At 32.2% G+C, this 24,441-nt stretch overlaps 1 protein-coding gene across 3 annotated transcripts; it reads right to left on the bottom strand.

Moving 5' to 3' along the window:
* Positions 1-365: 365 nt before the first annotated feature.
* On the bottom strand, positions 366-22,253 carry LOC132746979 (luc7-like protein 3). 3 transcript variants are annotated; one of them, XM_060736272.1, is made up of 11 exons: positions 22,103-22,253; positions 14,708-14,774; positions 12,867-12,906; positions 12,159-12,309; positions 11,456-11,533; positions 7,723-7,818; positions 7,098-7,268; positions 6,388-6,596; positions 5,434-5,603; positions 3,813-4,028; positions 366-3,289 (listed from the first exon to the last, which is right to left on the bottom strand). In XM_060736272.1, the coding sequence occupies exons 1-10, from the start codon at positions 22,205-22,207 to the stop codon at positions 3,838-3,840; spliced, it is 1,278 nt and encodes a 425-aa protein (XP_060592255.1). In that variant the 5' UTR covers positions 22,208-22,253; the 3' UTR covers positions 366-3,289; positions 3,813-3,837. The 3 variants fall into 3 exon arrangements, with proteins under 3 accessions (XP_060592255.1, XP_060592254.1, XP_060592256.1); XM_060736271.1 differs by having other exon boundaries at positions 366-868; XM_060736273.1 differs by having other exon boundaries at positions 366-868; positions 12,159-12,297.
* Positions 22,254-24,441: the final 2,188 nt, after the last annotated feature.

Genomic DNA, 24,441 nt, shown 5'->3' with positions numbered 1-24,441 from the left:
TTTGGAAATCACTTAATACTTTTATAGCAAGTTATACCAACCCAATGATAAAGAAAATAAAGAAATGTATTTAGAATAAAATCTTCAATATGATTTAAGAGGAGATGACTGATGTCCTTTTAATATTTAGACTTCACAGGTTTTCCTATCATAATCCTTTTAAAAATCTTACTATTCACTTCTATTTACACATTCTGTAATCTACCATAGGCAATTGTTAATTTACATATAGTTCAATATTGCATTCCAATTAAGACATAATTCATAAAGTGTACCAAATATCAATTTCCTAAATACAAGCTCACTTAATAATTAAGAATAACACTGATGGAAAATATAATTCAATTCAACATTATAAAATTAGAAAATCCAACTTTAGCTTTTAACATTTTCTCATGTATTAGTAAGTTACTTTTACTAAGAGAGCTTCCCTCTTTCTTTCTCACAACTAATGTCCAAGACACACAAGATTGGAATAAGTATGTAATTACTATAAATGTCAAATGTTCACTAAAATTCACATTTTCTTCAACTCTCTCTAGCGCAACAATGTTCAGGTAATTTACATGTATAACAACAGAAATTCACAGATAGCACATCAAATCCCTTTATTGTAATGAAAATAGTTCAGTAAAACCAAATATTGTAAACAACAACAACAATGACCAACAAGAATACATACAAATTAGAGCAAGTAATACAAAATCCATAACAAGGAAAGAATATATTGGACTATTTTTGATAACTTTATCAACTTCTTAAGTACCTCGTTGAAATCTTGCAGAAAAATCCATGGCAGCCTTTTAGTCCCATCCTATCAAAATCTTCATCCTCTTGTAACCAGTGGAAGGAAAATTTTAACAACATTCTGAAAAATATGAATTCAAAGCATTAACAAACATAGTTTACACCATATAATATCATCTTAATCTAGAAATGTTAGCTTCTTTAAAGAGTTCTATTTGCCCAACTTCATCTAATGAGAAAAGTTTTTGCAGTTTAGTTAGGAATCAGTTAAAATAAAAGAGACAAAAAGATAAAAATCATCTAGGGTTCAATTTGCACTGACCTCTTGTTTGCCTGACATCTTTGGAAGGGGAGTTTACAATGTCAGTAGTGTTTTGTGTGACATAGTATTGCCAATTAAAGAATGTGAAAAGTCAGCTTGATACACAATGGTTTTGTCCAAATGAAAAATGAAGAGAAATAAAATCTTCAAATATTTTTTTATTTATATGACATATTTTACAGATTTTTTTCCGCTAAATACCCTTGAAAACTTGTTTCAAAGCAACATAATCACCAAATAATTTTATAAAAACTTTTTTTTTACTTTCAAATTAAAAAGAAATATATGTATGCCAAGATAAGTTTTCCAAATATTTTTTTCAAAGAATATTTATTTCAAAATTACAATTGTCTTTAAGTGACGCATAATTGACAATTTTGACATATTTTTTCAAAGAATATTTATTTCAAAATTACAATTGTCTTTAAGTGACGCATAATTGACAATATATTCACCCAAAACACACTAGGCATGTACAAATAAAAGACCTGAAAACAATATACAATTAGATCACTAACCTCTGCAAATACTGACAAAATCTGAAACAGCAAGGCTTACTTCATATACCAAAGCTTTAAACATTGTTACCTCAACATATAACTTGAGATCCCTGCAGATTTGCTGCTGATTTCTCATTAACTTTCCAAAGTTTGACAAATTATCATACCACTAATTCAATATTTGTCACACATTTAAATGTGCTCAAGAGCTTATTGCTCATTAAGCAAATCTCTGCAAATCGGACAGGACTTCCACCAATCAGATAATATTAAAACAGATGGATTTTCAATTTTAATAACCTTGTCCTTTCAAAATTCTTAATTCCATACAAATACTGACCTGTTCTTTGTCAGTAAGAGCCAACTATTCATAATAATCAATTGCACCCATTAATAACATTGGATTAATTTATCGTCCAACAATAAATAAACATTTTTTTTCAGTAATATATTTCAGTAACATACATATGAATGTATAGTTTGTCTGATTTTCTTGTAAGTATGAAATCTAAAGCTTCCAAATATAACCTGTTTAATTGACTACTCATTTTTATAAATACCTCTCTATATCAGGTGATTGCCCGGCACAGCGGATTCTAACAGTTTAAAATACCTCTGACATATAAATGAAGGCTGGCGCCCACATCTCAAAGACCATTTTCTTTACAATATAAACAATACACCATTTTGAATAAACACATAAGAAATACCTCTTATCCAGGTTTTTTTTTTATTAATATATACCTTTCCTTAATTGTGACATTATGTAATGTTCTACACTCCGTGCATAATTTCACTGCATGTTTCTATTTATAGATTCCATTGTTGAGGTCACCTCATCAAGGTTAAACATAGGAATATTAATGAAACAATTAACATTAGAATAAATGTCACTATTCTAAAAATCTAAACACGTCTTGTCTGAACTTGGGTTTAAAGCCCCAATTGGTCAGACATAAAGTCAACTTAATGCAGACATGTATCATTGTGAAAAATTCTCTTACACTAAAGTTAATTCTCAAGAAAATAATCAATTATACATGAATCTGTAAAATTTTCTAAATGATAAACTAAACAGCTTTTTAAGTTCTGAAAGAAAAGTAAAGTTCATAGAGATTGGCCCAAGAAATGTACATCATAGGCTTCACTTTAAGAGAATGTTCATTACCGTTGTTTGTTTGTTTTTCTGGTTTTTAAGCTGATTTTAACACACTTTTGTTCATATATCAGAAGTCAATCCAATTTGTTGTCATTCCTGGAACTAACCAGTAATTATGTGACTGGCTTCTTGACTTCTATTTCCCAAATCAATGGTGATCAATTGTCACCGAGAAATTTTGCCCCACCCAAAGATCAAATCAGCAACCCCTTGATGAGAAAATTCAGTGGGTTTCTACAAGGCCAACTTAACTAAAGAGCTGAACTGAAAGTCTACATAGGTCTTTAAAAGAAACCAGCTACATTGTATGGAGACAAGACTTTTGCATTAAACAAAACTATGACACTTCATATCACAAATACTGCTACATGAATGAATTTTTTTTTTTTTTCAATTATCATTTAACAATCATATTAACAATGGTATTTAAAGCTAGACAAGCTAGAAATACCTGAAGCAAATCAATTTTGCTCTAAAATGGCAAAAACTTTCTGAGACTTCCTGCATATATGGTGTCCTTCATCAATTCACTGTGCTGTGTTCACACGACGGCTCCTTGTGCTAAGAAATGAAGTTCGAGTGCATGTAACTAGTCATTGGCTTGTTGTTTTTTTTAACCTTTTTTTATTTTTTTTAAATTTCAGATGTTTGATTTGGGAAATTCTGTGTGTTGTGTGTTCAGTAATTTCAATCCAAGTGGCTTAACTTCTGAGGCTCCTTTTATTTTCAAACAATTACTAGTAATAATATATAGTGTACAGACACACAATAACAATTTAGTTTTAGATACTTTATAACTAATCTTATTGTTATCATCATTAAACTACAAAAATAAATGTTGGCACTTTATCAAATAGATAATTAACATTCAAACTGCCCAGTCCACACCTGACAGAATGCCAAAAAGATCAACATACAAACAGAATTTCCCAACCTTTTAACTTTGAAATTTCAAATTTTGAATTTTTTTTCTTTCTATCTTTCTCCTTTAAAAGGTAAAATTTTATCATTTGTTTTCCACTTACCTGGTGACCTACAAAAAAACGAGCATGATATATGGAAAAAGAAGTACTTATTCACTTACCTGTATATCCATGAATAAGTCACCTTCAGTTTGTTTCCCCTGGTTCCATGTCAGAAGCTTGGTTCTCATTTTCTGTTTCTTGCTCAGGTATGTTTTCTTGTTTGACTTCTACTTTAATTGCTTTATCACCATCATCGGATGGTCGGTCTGTCTTCTCTTTGGACTTGCTTCTTGTTGGTTCTTTTTGTTTATCTTCTGAACGACTCCTCTCGCGGCCTGTTGATAAATATTATATTTAAATACATACTACATATTTGTTGGGTTAAATTAAACTTAATAGGATTCAAACCATAGCAATAAGGGGAAGTGGTTCAAAGTCAATGGCCTTAACAACTTCTTCTGACATTGAGTCCCAAACAATAAGAACAAGCATTTGATAGTATTGCGGGCAATACAGTAGTCCCCTACCGGTCCCTCAAAAAGTTCTTTAATTGTCATACACTCCTGTGTATTGCCATTTATAATGAATTTGAGGATGAAGTCTGTATTTGAAAATATCAACCACAAAACATAATAAAATAAGTTTGTCTATATCACAGTAATGTGTTAAGTTTTCCATGCTTAGTAAGGAAATTATGTTTATACAACCTTGTCATATTATTACGATGTGGGATTTTAAAGTAAATCCTATAAGGAATGAAGAAGTTGGAGTGAAAATACCAGTTTCTCGAAAAAAATCTAAGTTCAAGGGGGACATAATTCTGGAAATAGTCTTGCTAGAGTATTTAACCTTCTCAAAAATGTCGAGTGATAATAAGAAACATATATATGAAGTTTGAAGTAGATACATTAGGAAATAAAGAAGTTATTTAAAAAAGACAACATTTTTTCCCCTAAAAAATCTAAGTTCAAGGGAGGTAATACTGATATTTTTTGTGCTAGAGTTATAAACCTTGTCACATATGATGTTGGTTGATGACCAGAAACTTATATTTAAAGTTTGAAGTAAACACCTTAAGAAATAAAGAACATATAGTGAAAAAGCTGAAAAATTTAAATCAGAAATCTTGAAATTCAGGCTATTTGTTGCCATAGCAACCAGAATTTTCAACATAGGAAGAAAAGAAAAATATGTTGCATAATCTCCAGACTGCCATCTACCCATATTTCAAGTTTCATAAAAATATTTTCAGTACTTTTTGAGTTATCACTGGATCCAGTTTATGTGTTAAATTTGCCATATTTTCAGACTATTTGTTGCCATAGCAACCAGAATTTTCAACATAGGAAGAAAAAAAAAAGACGTGCATAATCTCCATACTGCCATCTATCCATATATCAAGTTTCATAAAAATATTTTCAGTACTTTTTGCGTTATCGCGGGATCCAGTTTTGTGGACTAACGGACTGACAGACTGACAGACGGACAGACAGACAGACAGACGGACGGAGGGTAAACCTAAAGTCCCCTCCGGTTAAACCGGTAGGGGACTAATTAAGGCTTGTTTGTACTGATAATATTATCATCGCATACTAATATACTCCTGTAAATAACTTTTCTAAAACCTGCAAATCATCACAGATTAAACTTATCAGACAAACTAGTTTAATGAAAAGGAAGGCAAAAAATTATTTGGAATGCATATATTCCCCTTAATCAAAGCTTAAACAATTAACTTACTGGACTTTTTACTGCTTTTCTCTCTGCTCCTTGACCTCCTTTTCTTGTCTTCGCTTCTGGAAGAACGATCTCGACTTCTGCTGCGGTGGCGACGTGACTTGTGATGTCTGTCACGTGACCTACTACGAGACCTACGTCGATGACGGCTTCTACTTCTTGACCTCTTCTTCCTAATTTTTTTTTACAGAAACTTACTTTAATATGTTTTACATATTTTATTTGGTTTAAAATCTAACCAAACCTGTTAGGGATCATGTTTATTATTTTAAGAGGAGATTTTAAAAACTACTAACAATGTTTTGGTCATAAAGTCGAAGTGCTACCATTTGCATTATTTCAATCACTTGTTTTGATTCATACCAGCTTGAAAGCTTCCTGATATGACAGGGCCTTTTTTCCTTCTTTAGTAGGGGCCGTTATAGGGCTGCTTCCCCAAAGAAAAACTCTTTAAAATCATGCAGTTTTCCCCCAAAATTGAATTTACATCAAGTTTTTTCTTCCCCTTTTGCAAATATACAGTGTAATTTTTCCCCAAAATTAAGGGCAGGGCTGCTTCCCAAACCTGTCAAAAAAAGCCCTGTATGAAAATAAATCAATGCCGTATGCAAGATTTTAGCCCACAATAATGAAGTTCAGGCAGTGGTTTGCAGGCAAAAGGTCCTGAAGGCCACTGTATGTGAACAAAGACTGAGTGGACAGTTCCTAAAATCAGTATTGAGTAAGTTCTTACAACATAAAATCTAATCAGGCTTCGTCCTAATATTTTAACTTCAAAACAGCAAATCATACACGCTTTTAGTTGATAAAAAGAGGTTCTAAAATATAATTCGAACTTCAAATTAAATTCAAAGCTGAAAATAAATTCCAAATATTTCTTTTTTATTTTCAGGTAAACCAAAGTCCAATCCTACAATCTTTACATATCTGAAATAACTAAGTGGTTTTCAGTTTTACCTGTCTCTACTTCTTGATCTACGACTTTTACTCCTTGATCTGCTTCGTTTCTTCCTTCTTTCTCTTTCTTTCTCCCTTTCCTCTCTTTCTTTCTTCCTCTCTTCATCTTTCTTCCTTCTTTCCTCTCTCTCTTTCTCTCGTTCCTTTTCTCTCTCCTCCCTTTCTTGCTTAAGTTTAGCCTCTTTTTCTTCTTCCTCCTCCTTTGTTTTCTGAAATGATAATTTCAACAATAACTATCAAAGCTGTCAATTAACATAAAACATTTTTTCTTCATGAAATCTTTACTTATTTCCTAAACCTTACAATTTATGGCCTTTTTGTTGCTTTCATGTCTAAAATGATATCTTGTTTGCCATTATTTATTGACACCATTCTTCCTTCAGGGACATTTTAAATTTAAATTATTCTATATCTGAACAAAGTTATTTAGTGTTTTACACGACAATCTAAGGTATTGCCTTTCTAGTGTAAATCAAGATGATAAGAAGAGTGGTACAGTGTCAACATATTAGTTTTCAGATGTTATCTTCAAACTAGATAACCTTGGTTTTCATTTTTTTACCAACTATATAAATTTTAAAAGTCACTAAATATTTAACATATTTAAGTTAACTGTTAAGCACTAATATTTCAAACAGTCCAAACATTTTTAAATGCTCCTTCCAAATAAAACAAGAGGAAACATAACACTATATAAAATAGTAACCCACCATTCTTTTTCCCTCTACGTAAGCTCTGATTCTAGCATATCCTGAATGTTGTTTGCCCATAATATGTTCATCTACCCTCTGTTGAGCATCACCAACCACTAACAATGCCCCACATACTGTACATACTTCCATAGCCTTCAGTGGCTCATTATATGGGTCTGGTGTTGGATTCTGCAATTTCATTTATTACCAATAAGTTAAGATTTGAACAGATGTATGAGTTGCTATGGAATGCTTTCATACACTATGAAGTAGTTTTGACAAAACTTTCCCCCCTTTTGTTTAAATAAAAATTCACTGAACTTGTATTTGCCGGCCTAGATGGGATACCTCATATGATGTCATATACATATAAATTACTTTGAAAACAACTAAAAAGAACTGTATTTGCTATTTGGTTACCAACCAAACAAAACAGGTTTTATTTGCACATTTGCAAGAAATAGATTCCCCTTTTACTTTATGAACACTTACTCATGCCATTTGATACTTAACTATTCCAAATTAATTAAATCAAGACTACACAAAACGGGTCACAACACAGACTTCCTTCTTTTTCTAATATCAATATTTCTGATAATTTAACAGTCAGAGATTAGTTTTAATGAAACAGTAGAATTCTTACATTCTGTAGCTGCGTTCTTTCCTCATTAAGTTGATCACATAGCTTCATAATACCCTGTGCTTCTTCTACTTTACCCTCACATCCTAGTTCCTCAGCCTGCAAACGTACATTAAAAACGTTCAGAATGCTTAATGTACTCTATAAGTTTAAGTTACATGTAGCTATCCAGTAAAGCTGGTCAGGTGGATCGATCACATGGACATGACTAAATAATGAGTTAAAATTGGCATGAAATCATACAAACACAAGAGCGATCAGTAATCACATGTGTCGCCTCATAATGGCCAATTTCATGTTGGGACAAGTTTTGCGACAGACGGACAGACAGACGGACAGACAGTGCACAACTAGACTTGGTACTGATCATTACTGTAAAGTTTGAATAAAATTGCACCAGTAGTTTTTGAGGAGTAGTCTGGACAAGCTTTTGTGTATCTGGCAACACACAGAAAACAAGATTGCATTTGAGAAAAAATGCTATGCCACCGCATTAATTCAATACTAAATAGTAGTGTAGGAACAGATTTTTTTTGTTTCTATACAATTGAAGATTGAAATAATGCATATCTAATTCTTATTATCAGATAAGTAGTTAAATCTATTGTTAACTCAATAAAAGATCAGAGTAGGAATATATCAATGCAGTTGAGTCTAGTGAATTTGGTGGTGAAGGTCTTATTTCACACAGCCTAAATTTCAAGACTGCATCAAAGGACAACATGTAATACACTTTGTCAAAATCTAGGTCAGCTGATATCAAAGTTCATTTTGACACTAGAGGCAAAATTTGAACATCTTTGGTAGAGTACCTATAGATGATATCATTTAACAAATATTAAAGCTCTAAGCCTTGTACCTTCTGACAATAAGATTTTTTTTATTTTTTACAATACGTATATATTGAAAATCAATGACCCCTGGGCTGGGGCAATTTTGACCCCAGGGCTATTATTTGAACAATCTTGCAAGAGGTTCACTTCACAATGTTTCATGCAAAATATCTAACCTCTAGCATTTGTCAATTGCCAGAAGAATTTTTTTTAAAGTTTTTACTATGTAAATATGAGGAAAATCAATTACCCCCCCCCCCCCCGAGGCGGGGCCGATTTTGACCCCAGGGCTTTAATTTGAACAATCTGGGTATAGGTCTATCAGACAATGCCTTATGCAAAATAAGTTCTAGGCCTTTTGGGTCTTTACAAGAAGGTATTTTAAGTTTTCACTATATGTACATATAGTGAAAATCAATGACCCCCGGGGCAGGGCTGATTTTGACCCCAGGACTATAATTTAAACAATCTTGGTAAGGGTCTACCACACAATGCCTTATGCAAAATATCTAACCTCTAGGCCTATGGGTCTTTACAAAAAGTTATTTTAAGTTTTTACTATATGTACATATAGTGAAAATCAATGACCCCCGGGGCGGGGCCGATTTTGACCCCAGGGCTTTAATTTGAACAATCTGGGTATAGGTCTATCAGACAATGCCTTATGCAAAATAAGTTCTAGGCCTTTTGGGTCTTTACAAGAAGGTATTTTAAGTTTTCACTATATGTACATATAGTGAAAATCAATGACCCCCGGGGCAGGGCTGATTTTGACCCCAGGACTATAATTTAAACAATCTTGGTAAGGGTCTACCAGACAATGCCTTATGCAAAATATCTAACCTCTAGGCCTATGGGTCTTTACAAAAAGTTATTTTAAGTTTTTACTATATGTACATATAGTGAAAATCAATGACCCCCGGGGCGGGGCCGATTTTGACCCCAGGGCTATAATTTGAACAATCTTGGTAAAAGTGTACCAGACAATGCCTTATGCAAAATATCTAAGCTCTAGGCCTTTTGGGTCTTTACAAGAAGATTTTTTAAATGTATTCTTATAATTCCTTTTGGTTGCCATGGCAACCAGATTTCTGCATGGAATTAAATTCTTTGAACAACTTTGGAAGCCCTTCACCAAAGGATCAATCCTGCCAAGTTTGGTTGAAATTGGACTAGTGGTTTTTCACAAGAAGATTTTTTAAGTTCACTATATAATCTATATAACACACACACACACAAACAAACAAACACACACACACACACACGCACACACACACAGGTGAATCGCTATATGCCACCGCATCGCAGATGCTGCGGTGGCATAAAAACACCTTTTTATCAAAAGGCCATAACTCAGCCAAAATCATTCAACCGGAAAACCCGTGCAATATGCCCAAGGACTTGAGCTACAGATCAATCCTGTAAAGTTTCATTGAAATTGTATTAGTGGTATAAGAGAAGTAGTCCGGACAAACTTTAAAAATAAAAATTATTAAAGGGCCATAACTCTGACAAAAATCATTGAACCGGAAAATGCTGACAATATGCACAACTACACTTGGTACTGATCATTCCTGTAAAGTTTGGATGAAATTGCAGCAGTAGTTTATGAGGAGTAGTCCGGACAAGCTTTTGTGTATCTGGCAACACACAGAAAAAAAACACCTTTTTAACAAAGGGCCATAACTCGGCCAAAAATCAATCAACCGGAAAACCCGTGCAATATGCCCAAGGACTTGAGCTACAGATCAATCCAGTAAAGTTTCATTGAAATTGCATTAGTGGTATAAGAGAAGTAGTCCGGACAAACTTTAAAAATAAAAATTATTAAAGGGCCATAACTCTGACAAAAATCATTGAACCGGAAAATGCTGACAATATGCACAACTACACTTGGTACTGATCATTCCTGTAAAGTTTGGATGAAATTGCACCAGTAGTTTATGAGGAGTAGTCCGGACAAGTTTTGTGACGGACAGACAGACGACGGAGAAGTGATCCCCATATGTCCCCACTACTCCGTAGAGGCGACACAAAAAAGCAAGCCAACATTTCCATGCTGTCTGACCTAAATTTCAAATTTAGTACCCTTTGAAAATATCAATTAAAACATTACACAATTGAAGCAGGGATGTCCCATGAAGATTAAAAGTGCTACAGTTTACCGATCTATGAGATTTTTAAATATCATCTCACAATTGCAGATCATCAAGTAGGTGCCTGTATTTCAATTTTTTAAAGTAGCATGCTTCCAAATTCATGCCAATTTCTTTGAAAATTTTCAGACCATTCTAATTTGATGTTGAATATATAATTTAAATGAAGTCATTAAATGTAGCCTTAAGCATATACTGTCCACAAAAACTATCAATATCACATAAAAATATGATGGTGATGAAAAAGATGTCAAATTTTAAATTTTAAAGATCCTGTAACACAACTTTTTATGGTTTTAAATAAAAAATATCATGCTCAAATTAAGATTTATCAATACTGTAGGTTCAAATAAGCTATATTTATAAAGATATTCTCGAATTTAACATTTCATGTAAATAAAGGGAGGTAATAAAAATTCATTTTCTATAAAGTTCAAGTCAAATTTTACAAAAAGAAATGAATGCATATATTTTAATGATTACATATAATATGCACAAATATTTGCAATACATATTTTACATATTCTTTGATGCTTGAAAATAGTTTTATTTGCATAATTATGTACATTTATATAATTTCACTTAGTGTGGTTTACCACTTTGATCACAACCAAAAGCCACTTTGTAAATAATAAATCTATTATAAATACTTATTTCTCAAGTTTTCAGTTTTTCCCCCTCAATTTTGGACACACAGCTTTTAGCTTTTAATAAAACTATAAAATTATAATAATGTTTCTTAATTACTTTTTGTACAAGTTCATTTATTCTCTCTGTCAACATTTTCACCTTTTCTTCCTTCTGACTGGCTGGATTTCCATTCAACTGAAATATATCGCTTCATATACAGAAAACAGTCTAATTGCAAAGTGCAAGTTGTACATTGTACATGTATCTGTTTTAAAATTATAGATGGAGTATGCACATGTATGTAATTTTGTCCAAAAATGTGATTTTGCCAGAGGGACACCATTAAAAATATACTACAAATGAGTTTTTAAATCGGTATGTATAAATGAGAAAAAAGAAGGATTAAATTCTATATGTACAACATGTATTATGTGACATAAGAAACTAAGACATGTCAAAATGCTCATTGCTAATCATTTTCTATAAATATCTATATTTTGCCATTCATATTCAGTCTATGAAGTGATTTAACACCCATTATATTTTGTCCTAAACATCAATGGGGCTTTTAGCAGAACCATTACACAAGTTAACCATCAGCCTGGTGGTGGCAACTGATTCTACACAGGCTGCCAGTGCAGACCATGGTCAGCCAATACATCTGTGTCATCTGATCATGGTCTGCATTATTTGCTATATTTAATCAGTACATATTTTAAAATTTCCCCCAAAAATGATAATTGATTTGATCCAGGATTGAAGATAGACAAGTCCATTTAAGATACACGTATTTAACATGGTAAGGGTTAAATAAACTTACATTTCCTTGCATACTATTCAGGGCAAGCCTCTGATGCCCTCTCCTTATTCTTTTCTCTACGTCATTGATCAATGTTTGTAAGTACCGTAGAAAATCTTCCTCATAACCAAGACGGCCAACTCTTGAACTTTTCTTGTATCTTTCGTGGTACCAAGAAAAATGAAAAGTACATAGCATCAATATCTTTCTATCTTGAACAAAGTATTCTTAAAACATGTCATATGATAAAATTTGGTAACATCTAAGATTTACGACCTTCAACAAACTCAATAAAATATTTTTTCCTGATAATTTCCTTACTGTTAAAATTTCTCCCAAGAAATAAATAAAGACTATTGGACATCAATATTCCCCTTGCCAAAATTCTAAGCTACAAGCTTTATTCCAAGTCCCATTCCCTACACAAAATATTTTGAAAACAGTATTTCATATAATAGGCCTGTATGCTGCTACCTAGTCCCACCTCAGCTGATTAACAAAATATGATTTTAAACACAACACAACCTCATTACCTTAGCAGAACTCTTGTTAAATCCATATAAAACAGAGGAGATATGTTCATTTGCTTTTAATTCAAATCACAATTATTCTTTTAACAGAAGATAAATGAATATAAAATTAATGGTAGGTTTTACATTTGATGCCTAGTCTGGCTGCTAATTTATGTATGTTAAACAATTCATAAGTTTTAACATATTCTCAACTTACTCTTTTCTAAGGTGATCATCATGTATCTTTTCACACTGTCCTGTAAAATAATAAACAGTTTTGTTTAAATACACAAACATATCATTTAATCTATATATCTTTTTTATTTGATACACTTTTAAATCACATCTACACTATCAAAATTAGAGCTGTCATCGATAGAGACAATATCGATGTATCGTTGATATTTTTTTGCCGATCAATAATTGATACACATTTCAAAAAATCGATACTTTTGACTAATTAATTAAATGTCTAGAAATTATATAAAAATCACCCAAAACATATACAGAACAGTTATTTATGTCTAATGTTATGCTTTGTTAAATATTGGAAATATTTCATAGCAATGGTGACAAAAAATATTGTCTGGAAAAAAAATGCAGTGGACAATACACTGTACAGAACATGTTTTTAACTGAAATAATTTAAACTGGTATGAAAGTGAATGACAGACAAGTAATTATAGGTTATTATCGATATATCGGTGTATCGTTGATTTTAGTCATCTGATATCGATATATCGTTGATATGCTTTGCACTGAATCAATGACAGCTCTTATCAAAATGAAGAAAAAAATCTAATCAAAACTCAACAAAAGACTTTATTGCAAACAAAGCATTAAATTTTTTTAACTTGTCTGTATAATATGTAATAAATTCTTGAAAATTTCCACTTGTTTGTACAGGCTGTGGGACAACCTGAGCAATACGGACAAATGATATTGCCACCCCTGATTATAGCAAAATTCAAACATGTTCTTGAAGATCAAGGTCATTTATGAGTCAAGGTCAAATTTAGTCTGGTCAACTTGATGGTCTTGTCCAAAAGGTTGTTGTGTCCAAGTATGAAGACAATCCATCAGTGTCTATTCTAGGACGCGCGATTGACGCTAGTATTTCACAGATCGCGCACAATTCAAAATCATGTGCGTGAAAATCGCGCATCTATAAAAAAAGTTAATAAAACCGTAAAACTTCCATCCCGCATTATATTTGGTTGTTTTGTTTACATTTACACCGAAAACCGAAGGGAGGTAACTGTAAGCTAATTATAATAATTTAGTACCGTATGGTACTGGTTACGTGAGTTGACAAAAATTAACGGAATGTTCCGTATCGACCGGAACTAGTGTGCTAGGTCTGACAGTTGGGCGCCATTTTAGTGTAGTAAATAATCAAGAAAAATGAGGCAATTCCTAGCTTGGCTACGATCTAGATGTGAAAGGTAGGTCGATTATTTGTATTGCCAATCCCTTTATAATCAATCGCGGCAGTTCTGTAATAATTTGTTTTCGTTTCAAAATTAAGGGGGGACAACTTCTGCTGCCTTAAATAAATATTATCGTTTTAATTATTTCATCGGTTGAACGCCTCAGTGTAAACTTAATGCAGACAATTTAACATTGGCAGTTTATATTGGCACCCTTTGATTTTGAAAATCGCCCCCTTTTTTGAAATAGAGGGGGGAAAATCACCCCTATTTTTCAATTCCTAGAATAGACACTGATCCATTAAAAAATAAAACAATAATGATAAAAGTTTTCAGATGGCAACAGATGACACAACTGTATTAAGCCTGCATGACTACAGCAATACCTAGAATTATCCTTTGAGAAAGTTGAGTTAAAAACAATTGCTTTCAGAGAATGTCAAGGTATTACAAGGTAACACATTTATTTATTATTTAACAGGTTACAACAAAAAGTAAAAAAAAAAATTTTAAGGATTTTTTTTTTATTTCTAGATATTTGACACAGCATGCCCACAACTGTTTAGAATAATTTTTAATATTATCAAGAGTAACTTTCAAAAACTTTCAGGAAAACTATTTAACTTACCTAGATCTGCTCTAGTGTTTGTGAATAGTTCATGAGGGCAGAAATCTACTAGATAATATCGACAAACCTGAAAAACAGAAAAGTGACTTATTTTAGATAATGTTCCATTAATTGTAAACACTTAACTTGCTAAATGGTACTTATATACATATATATCATATATACATGTATATATATAACAAGTTACAAAGAATCACATATTTGAAACGGCTAGACAGGTGTTCAGTTGTTCAATTTTTACAACAGCAATCCAATTAGGAAGAAGTTGGTCACTACTCTCAGCAGGAGGAATTTCAGCATATAAGTGGAATTATTCTTCATTACTTTTCAGATCAAATAAGATGCTGTTGAAATATCAGCCCTACCTTTTCTTTATTTATTCAAACACTAAAATTTAAAAACATAAGGACTACATTACACAGCAGCAATTGTAATTGGATACGCCTGACCTAGTCTGAAAGTTGTGAAGGACCGTTAATGACTGTGAATGGGTTCATGATTTGAAACTGTTTATTAAATGAAAAAAAAAAACATTGGACTGTTAGTGTTACTTAGACTTTCTTTTAACATTCTGAGCAATGATCTAATAGAATTACACAAAAAATAGGTTTTTATCGAGTGTTTTTTTTCTTTATATAACTACTACCCTAAAACGGTACTGTTCCCAATAGAAAATAAGACATTAAATATTCTCAATTTCCAATGTTTAAATTCCCAAAATGGCTGTTCAAAATTCCCACAAGGCCAAGTGATTTCTCCGAAATCATTAAATCATATTCACATAAATCTCCACTCAATAGTTCTACCTGAACAGTGGAAGCTGTTAGCTATCTTTATTCATTAACTAATTTTATTTGTAGCTGAAAAAAATGCATTAAAAAAATTCCCAATTTAAGTCAAAATAACGCATTTTTTCCCAATCAGTCTGGTACCGGCACCATTCCCAAAGTAGAGAATAAAAACGCTGTTATCCAGATACTATCATATTTATAGAACAGCTTAATTTTAACAATACAAAATAGGACTTATTCACGTACAATGGCATAATTGTATTAATTTACACAATTCAAAAGACCCTAGACCTATTTCCGCTGGACATGCATAACTTCATATGGCCCTCTATTCACATACCCAGTAACATAAAGCTCTATATTACACGGAAAGAAAACAGGATGTCAACTTGCCCCATGGACAGTGACTGTGTGCATTCCATATGTGACCGTGGATGAAGTTGTTGGCAGTCAGCAGTTTTAAAATTATTATTTTTACATGCATATAAGCTTGAGGAAACACAGGGACAGTGTGTTTTAGTTATGGAATCTGGATGTAAACATTGAGGCAATAGTTTGCCCTAAAGCAGGTGTCTAATACTTTGAGGCCTTGGTTCTCACATTTAGTTCACATATTGTGCCAAATTCAGTTTCCATGGTTTAGAATGATCATTATTTTAAAAATCTAAACCAAGTTTTTGAAAATCAAACAAAAATATTTAAAATTACACAGGATCTTGTTGAACAGGACAACCACGATTTTGTCTTCTCAGGCTTATCTATTTTATATATCTATCTTTTTTTTTATTGATTTAATTAGACATGATTATATAGATATGTATTTGAAACAGACAAATGGTTCTATAAATTAGTATAATGGTGGTGGTGTTGGTAGTTTTCACTCGGATCACAGCAGTAAGCCACATTGAATTTACCAGAGCACAGTTCAGCCACCATATCATTCCTGGGCAGGCTGTCAAGCAGTTTACCAGTACTTCTACTACAGTCCTAGTTGCCTTCACTTTTGCAAGGAACTGAAACTTCTGTAAACACCAGAAAAAAGGTACAGTGCTAATGACCAAAAAAAAAAAGATTTCATGAACAATCACAACCAAAGTGACTTGCACTGTCTGGATATCGAACCTGGGTCACCCGATTCACAGTCCAACGCTCTATGCCTTATTCTCATCGATTCGTGCCTTCTCATCGATTCGTGACCTAAATAATTGTCTGGTATAAATACTTCTGCAAGGACATACACCATCCGAAAACTACACAAGTGTTATTAGACACTCGATTTGACAATTCTATCCAATCAAAATGCGTAATTGAACAGGTGTAAATGAGCTTACCCTACAATCAACTGATGACCTAATTACTTTAAAATATTAGATATTGATGTTTTAATTTATCAAACACACTTACAATTAAGCCAAAAAAAATATTCATTATGCTGTAAGAATTTACTTAAGACTTTGAAACATATATTGATCAGATCGGACTGAAAATAACCATGCGAACATTTAGTGGTGTGAGCACCTATTTTTTGATGACGTCACAGGGTGAATCGGATTTCACGAATCGATGGGTAACCGTCCAGCTGAGCAAGACAGTCATGGTTGACATGTTCAGATGCTCTAATCTTTGAGTGGTTGTTTTTAGAAGTAATTTAAAGTTTCTGAACTTTTAGCTAATGAATTTATTTAACAAATGCACTAATTGAACTGTATCTATGTCTGATATTTGTTGTGCAAGTGCATTTTTTCCAAATAAGAGTCACGAATCGACGAGAGAAAAGCATACTTATTGGGCTAACTAGACGGCTTTATGGTTCTACAATGTTTTCATCATGCTTGTCAATTTACATCTAAAATAACTTATTATTTCCAGTAAACCTTGACTTTGGTGAACTGTTTTCTGATTGGTCATTTATTTTTAGATTATTTTTGCATCAATTTTGTACGAATGACAGACTATTCTCTCCCTTACCAGGTTCTCTCCCAAACCGTTTCCTCCCCTGACGGTTCTCTCCCAAATTTGAAATATGCAGACAGTTCTCCCCCAATTTTTATTTGTAAGTTATCATTTTAGTTTTGACTTAATCTCATAATATTTCTTGAAGATTTTAAAAGAATGTATTTGATATTAAGTAAAAAAGTGTGTATTTGATTAAGAAAAGTGTTTGTAAATTTAACACCTTTTTCAGATATTTTAATCCTATTAACACCTTCATTGTGAGAGGTTAAGATTATTGGACAGTGACTGATATACATACACCTGTCATTATGTTAAGGTCTAGGGATATTCATTAATTTGTTAAATAGCGAATAAGGTGGTAACAAGTATGTTATAGAAAATAAATAAGCAACAACTGGTATGCAATCACATAAATGAAATAAAATAAATTCACATTTACTTTTATATACAAATTTGATTAAAGAACATGTAGTCATTGACATGAAACAATATATATTACCAAATAACTAATTTAAATATTTGTTTATCAACACCTTTTCACAGTTATTTAAATCATTAGATTACACCTTGATTTTTGAATAATGAATTAATAAACACCTTAATTATCTCTGACAGCAAACTTAATGCACATGTGTATTGAACTCCTTTCTTCATTATACAAAAGTATGAAATTTAGCAATTAAAATTTATAAATCATGTTTTTCTTATAATTTTTTTTCTAATTTATTAAAAAAACTAGAAATGTGTCCATAGGACACGGATGCCCCCACACGCCACTGTTCTGTCAATCTTATGACTCTAGGTCAAATATTTTTTGGACTACATGTGCCACAAGTTGAAAACTAAAAATCAACAAAGGGCCATAATTCTGTTAAATTTGGTCGCAGCAAAAATTCCTTCCTTTACTACCATCTACACATTAAGGTTGTTAACCCCTGGAAGTTTAAGCAAAATCTGCCCTCCGGTTTAAGAGGAGTTGCGTTCACAAAATTTCTACATAGTATATAATGAAAAAATCAAAAAAGGGCCATAATTCTGTAAAATTTGGTTGCAGCAAAAATTCCTTTCTTTACTGCCATCTACACATTAAGGTTGTTCATCCCTGGAAGTTTAAGCAAAATCTGACATCCGGTTTAAGAGGAGTTGCATTCACAAAATTTCTACATAGTATATAGTGAAAAAATCAACAAAGGGCCATAATTCTGTAAAATTTGGTCGCAGCGAAAATTCCTTCCTTTACTACCATCTACACCTGAAGGTTGTTCATCCCTGTAAGTTTAAGCAAAATCTGCCATCCGGTTTAAGAGGAGTTGCGTTCACAAAATTTCTATATAGTATATAGTGAAAAAATCAACAAAGGGCCATAATTCTGTTAAATTTGGTCGCAGCAAAAATTCCTTCCTTTACTACCATCTACATATTTAGGTTGTTCATCCCTGTAAGTTTAAGCAAAATCTGCCATCCGGTTTAAGAGGAGTTGCGTTCACAAAATTTCTACATAGTATCTAGTGAAAAAATCAACAAAGGGCCATAATTCTGTTAAATTTGGTCGCAGCAAAAATTCCTTCCTTTACTACCATCTACACATTAAGGTTGTTCATCCCTGTAAGTTTAAGCAAAATCTGCCATCCGGTTTAAGAGGAGTTGCGTTCACAAGATTTCGGGACGTACGGACTGACGGACGGACTGACTGACGGACGGACTGACGGATGGACGGACAAGTGCAACGCTATATGCTCCCACATTGTGGGGGCATAAAAAACCTCACCCAATACACGGATTTATATTTATATAAATCCGTGCCCAATAATAAATACACATGTATGATCAAGTAAATTAAACACATTTATATTTATATAAATCCGTGCCCAATAATAAATACACATGTATGATCAAGTAAATTAAACACATTATTAAATATATGTTAGATCTAATAAAACAAGAACTGTCGGAGGACAGTAACGCTCGACTATTCGAAAATTTGTCACAAGGGTGTTTCATTGAGTATAATAATGCTTACCTATATGAATACATAAAATTGTCCGAAAAGGTACAAACTCTTCAAGTTTCAATACATTCCCTTCAGTAGTTATGGAGAGACAAGCTTACATGCAAAAACTTTACCAAGAATTCATGAGTCGAAAAAGGGGCATAATTATGCAAAAAAAGCAAATCAGAGTTATGGGACTTGTACCAATCATCTTAGATAATCACAGAGACCAAGTGTGTGAAGTTTCAATCCATTCCCTTCAGTAGTTATGGAGATACCAGCTTACATGCAAAAACTTAACCAAGAATTTCTAAGTCGAAAAAGGGGCATAATTATGTAAAAAAGCAAATCAGAGTTATGGGACTTGTGCCAATCATCTTAGATAATCACAGAGAACAAATGTGTGAAGTTTCAATCAATTCCCTTCAGTAGTTATGGAGATAACAGCTTACATACAAAAACTTAACCAAGAATTTCTAAGTCGAAAAAGGGGCATAATTATGAAAAAAAGCAAATCAGAGTTATGGGACTTGTGCCAATCATCTTAGATAATCACAGAGAACAAGTGTGTGAAGTTTCAATCCATTCCCTTCAGTAGTTATGGAGATACCAGCTTACATACAAAAACTTAACCAAGAATTTCTAAGTCGAAAAAGGGGCATAATTATAAAAAAAAGCAAATCAGAGTTATGGGACTTGTGCCAATCATCTTAGATAATCACAGAGAACAAGTGTGTGAAGTTTCAATCCATTCCCTTCAGTAGTTATGGAGATACCAGCTTACATACAAAAACTTAACCAAGAATTTCTAAGTCGAAAAAGGGGCATAATTATAAAAAAAAAAGCAAATCAGAGTTATGGGACTTGTGCCAATCATCTTAGATAATCACAGAGAACAAGTGTGTGAAGTTTCAATCCATTCCCTTCAGTAGTTATGGAGATACCAGCTTACATACAAAAACTTAACCAAGAATTTCTAAGTCGAAAAAGGGGCATAATTATGAAAAAAAGCAAATCAGAGTTATGGGACTTGTGCCAATCATCTTAGATAATCACAGAGAACAAGTGTGTGAAGTTTCAATCCATTCCCTTCAGTAGTTATGGAGATACCAGCTTACATACAAAAACTTAACCACAGGGACGCCGACGCCGACGCCGACGCCGACAAATGGGTGACTGCATTAGCTCGATTATTCTGCGAATAGTCGAGCTAAAAATCAGAATAATATACTACTAATATGCTAAAAATATTTTTTTATCTAATCTAATATCAATTTATCATAAACATGCCCATGTATTGAACATCTAGGTACTCAAATAAAAAAATTTGTTCTCTTATTTATATCAATTAATATAATAATTTGATAATAAACTTATCCATTTTTTAAACATCTAAATACTTAATAGTATTATGCCGTTGACCCGTATTTTCGGGGGTTTAATGTTTTAAATTAAAGCCACCGTTTTTAAATTAATAGTAAATGGAAGACAAAAAACATCAACAGTGAGTAAAAACTATGACAAACAAAAAAGGAACCCCTTAAAATACAAAAATAAACTATTTCAGGAAGAAATACTAATCTTTCTACTTTCACTATCGGTAGTCTGTGTCGCTCGGAAGCTGTCTCATATTTTCGGGGATTTTGATTGGATGGCCTCGTTTCGATAATTACGTTGCGCGCGCACAAATTCTATACTGCACTCAATATATTTCGGGACATTGGTTTAAGTTAGGTGTAAGTTTTGGTGATGAATTTTAAGGCGAAGATATGTATTTTGTTCTTTTTTGTTGCTGTGTAGTTGAAAATAACGTATAGAAATAAGAAAAGAAAAATTATAATTGTAATGACATTGACAGAGTTATATTTATGTGTTTAATATGTTTAGTACGAATTCTTATGGTAGTAATTTATAGAAATAAGTGTCGGCGAAAACTTGATGCTTTTTTGGAGAGTCCAATCAATCGCACGAGCTGTCATTCACAACTGGACATGACGCCACGAAAATATGAGAACCCCCGAAAATATGAGAACAAGGCATAATAAAAATAAAGATGGGGAGGAACTGCCTGCTTATTTGCAAATATGCAGACGGTTCTCCCCCAAAATAGGGAGAGAACCGTCAGGGAGGAAACGTCAGGGGAGGAACTGGTAAGGGAGAGAATAGTCTGACTACCATTTTGTACTACTAGTCATTCGGGCCTTTGTTGTCCAGCTGTAAGTTTAAGAAAATGTGTCACAAGTTGAACACCTGTGGTTAGGCATTGAACATGCAAAAATACAATTAGCAATTGGACTTAAGCAGAGACATTGCCCATACAACATTATTTCATTGTCTCTTAGGCAAGCCCAATTAGTTTGACTAAATATTGATAAAGAAATTTTAGTCCAGAAATGGCAGAAACTGAAAATTCTGAAAAAAAAATAAAAAATGAAAATTTAATGTTTCAATAATTTCTTTTCATCTACATATATTGAAGGAACGTAAAACACAACAGATTAAAATAGATATTATAACAAAATCTATGACATAATATCAAAATGACCTTCATTTAAATATTCGGATAAAAAAATCAATATCACATATTTTCGCGAGGTAGGTTGTTCGTATTCTATATTGATTACAGAGTAAAGTTCAAATTGAAGGCTAAAAGTAAACCTCTGGGTCATCCCATTTTGGTTCGCTACGTTTTTCTGTGGGTGCTAAGTTTCTATCTCTTCCCATCAACTCATCCAACATCGCCGCCAGTGCGTTCGACGCCATTTTGTTTGAAATTGGGAGTTAAGGTCAACAACCGCTATAGATTTTCACTCTCTCTAAATCACAGACGCATCGGTCGAATGTTTCACTATCGCTCACTTTCTGTAACGTGAGCTGTGAAGGGAGCAGGTAGACCTAAAATTTATTAGTTGTAAGAATGATTCCGGGTTAACCTAAAATACGAAAGTGAGATTTTTGACGAAAGTGAGCGAAAGTGACTTTTAGAATTTGAATCGTACCGTTTTAATAGAATTTTACAGTAAAATTGCTGTTTGTAGACGTATATTATTAGCAAATAATTATGTATATTATAATAAATAACCATAATCATGATTTAATCGCCATTTATTGACCTAATTTCAATATACAAGTTCATCGATCTTCCTTTCTCTTGCATAGAAAAATACGAAAGTGACTTGTAAAGTATCAAATATAGAGTTTAAATTGAAAATGTACTAAATTTGCAGTTTGTGTATATATAATAAGAAATTAATATTATTTATTTTCTAATAAATCATTATGATGATTTGTAGTTTTATACCCCATTTTTTCCAATAATTTCTATATACAATATCAGCGATCTTCCTTTCGCTTACATTGAAAATACGAAAGTGACTTGTAAAATATCAATATATAGAGTTTGAATTGAAAATGTACTTAAATTGCAGTTTGTAAACGTATATTTTCAGAAATTAATAATTTGATATTCAACACTATATTTCAATTAAACTCTATATTTGATATTTTAGAGGTCACTTTCGTATTTTCTATGTGAGAAAATGAAGATTGCTGAACCTGTATATGTAGAAATTATGTAGAAAATAATATTTTTCAATCTTTATCGAAAATAATAGGTAAAAATGCATTCACCATATTGTCAATATACTATCATTGTATGCATGCAGAGACTATCAGAGCCTTTTAATACACTTAAGTAATAAAGCTTTTTTATTTAAAGTATTAAACAATAAACATATTTTTTTTCACACTGAACAGATTATAATTTCTTATTTATAATTTAACTATTTATACTATTATTTGTTGAAACTTAACCCATGTTATGATGTTGAACGTTGTATATAATATGTTACTAGACGATTGATGACAGTATACATGTATACTATATTTTAGAGAAATAAACATATATTGCTTTTATCACATTGAACAGATTGTGATATCCTATTTATAATTTAACATTTTATGCTATTATTTGTTGAAACTTAACCCATGTTAATTATGATGTCGTTGTATATAATATGTTACTAGGTAATTGAAGACAGTACTATACATGTATCTAGATTTTTTTTAGAGTAATTTAAACATTTATTATTTCTCCACATTGATATCTTATTAACAATTTGACTATTTATGCTATTATATATTTGTTGAAGTTTGTTACTTTATAGGTAATTGATGACATTACACGTGTATTTATGATATAAATTTACATTTGAGCATAATCTGGGTCATAGTATGTATCGTATGTCCCAGGCATAAGTATGCTGAGCTTTTCAAATATTAAAACTAAAAAAAAAAAACGTTGGAATAATCTATTATTTACTATTTTTACTACAATTAAGAACGTATTGAATATGTTTGTTTATAAAATATGTAAATTTGCTGTGTTTTTAATATTATTATTTTAGAAACTTTATATATATATCATAAAAAAAGAAATATGCAAATCAAATGTTGGCTTCAGGTGCGTCTTATGAGCACATTTTAAAATCAACGTTTCAGTCTGTGTATAGATCATCAGATAAAAATGTTTCTACAGTTCACTTTCAAGTTATACTTTGAAAGTCCCTTGCTATCAACAATATTTTGTGTATTAAAAATATCATAAAATTATCTAGTAGTTTTGTTTGTTTTTTTGTTTCATTTTACGCCTTTTCCCAACAGTATTTCAGTCATATAGGCGGGTATTTCCTAACTCTTTCCTGGAGAGTTACACCCTTCCCTTCGCGCTAAACCTCCCAAGCACCCGGGGATCAAACCCCCACCCCAAGAGGAAAACATGGGAAAAGTCACGTCTCTAAACCCCTCAAACTGCATATTATGCTTTAATATCATTTAGTCCTAAGCAGAAACTGAAAACTATTTAAATGCATTTTAGAGAAAACGTCATGCGTAAAATCTTAAACCGAGCAGATCTATATTGTATTTTGTAAACGAAACCATCTTTTAGTACAAATTTATGACATGCAATTACTCATGAAATTATCTCGACTTTTAGC

Source organism: Ruditapes philippinarum, unplaced genomic scaffold (assembly GCF_026571515.1).
Source record: "Ruditapes philippinarum isolate M1 unplaced genomic scaffold, ASM2657151v2 ctg85_1_1_1_1, whole genome shotgun sequence".
In the NCBI taxonomy this organism is placed as follows: Eukaryota; Metazoa; Mollusca; class Bivalvia; order Venerida; family Veneridae; genus Ruditapes; species Ruditapes philippinarum.
Note: the sequence above shows the minus strand (reverse complement) of the source record. Positions and strands in the feature narration are given on the sequence as shown.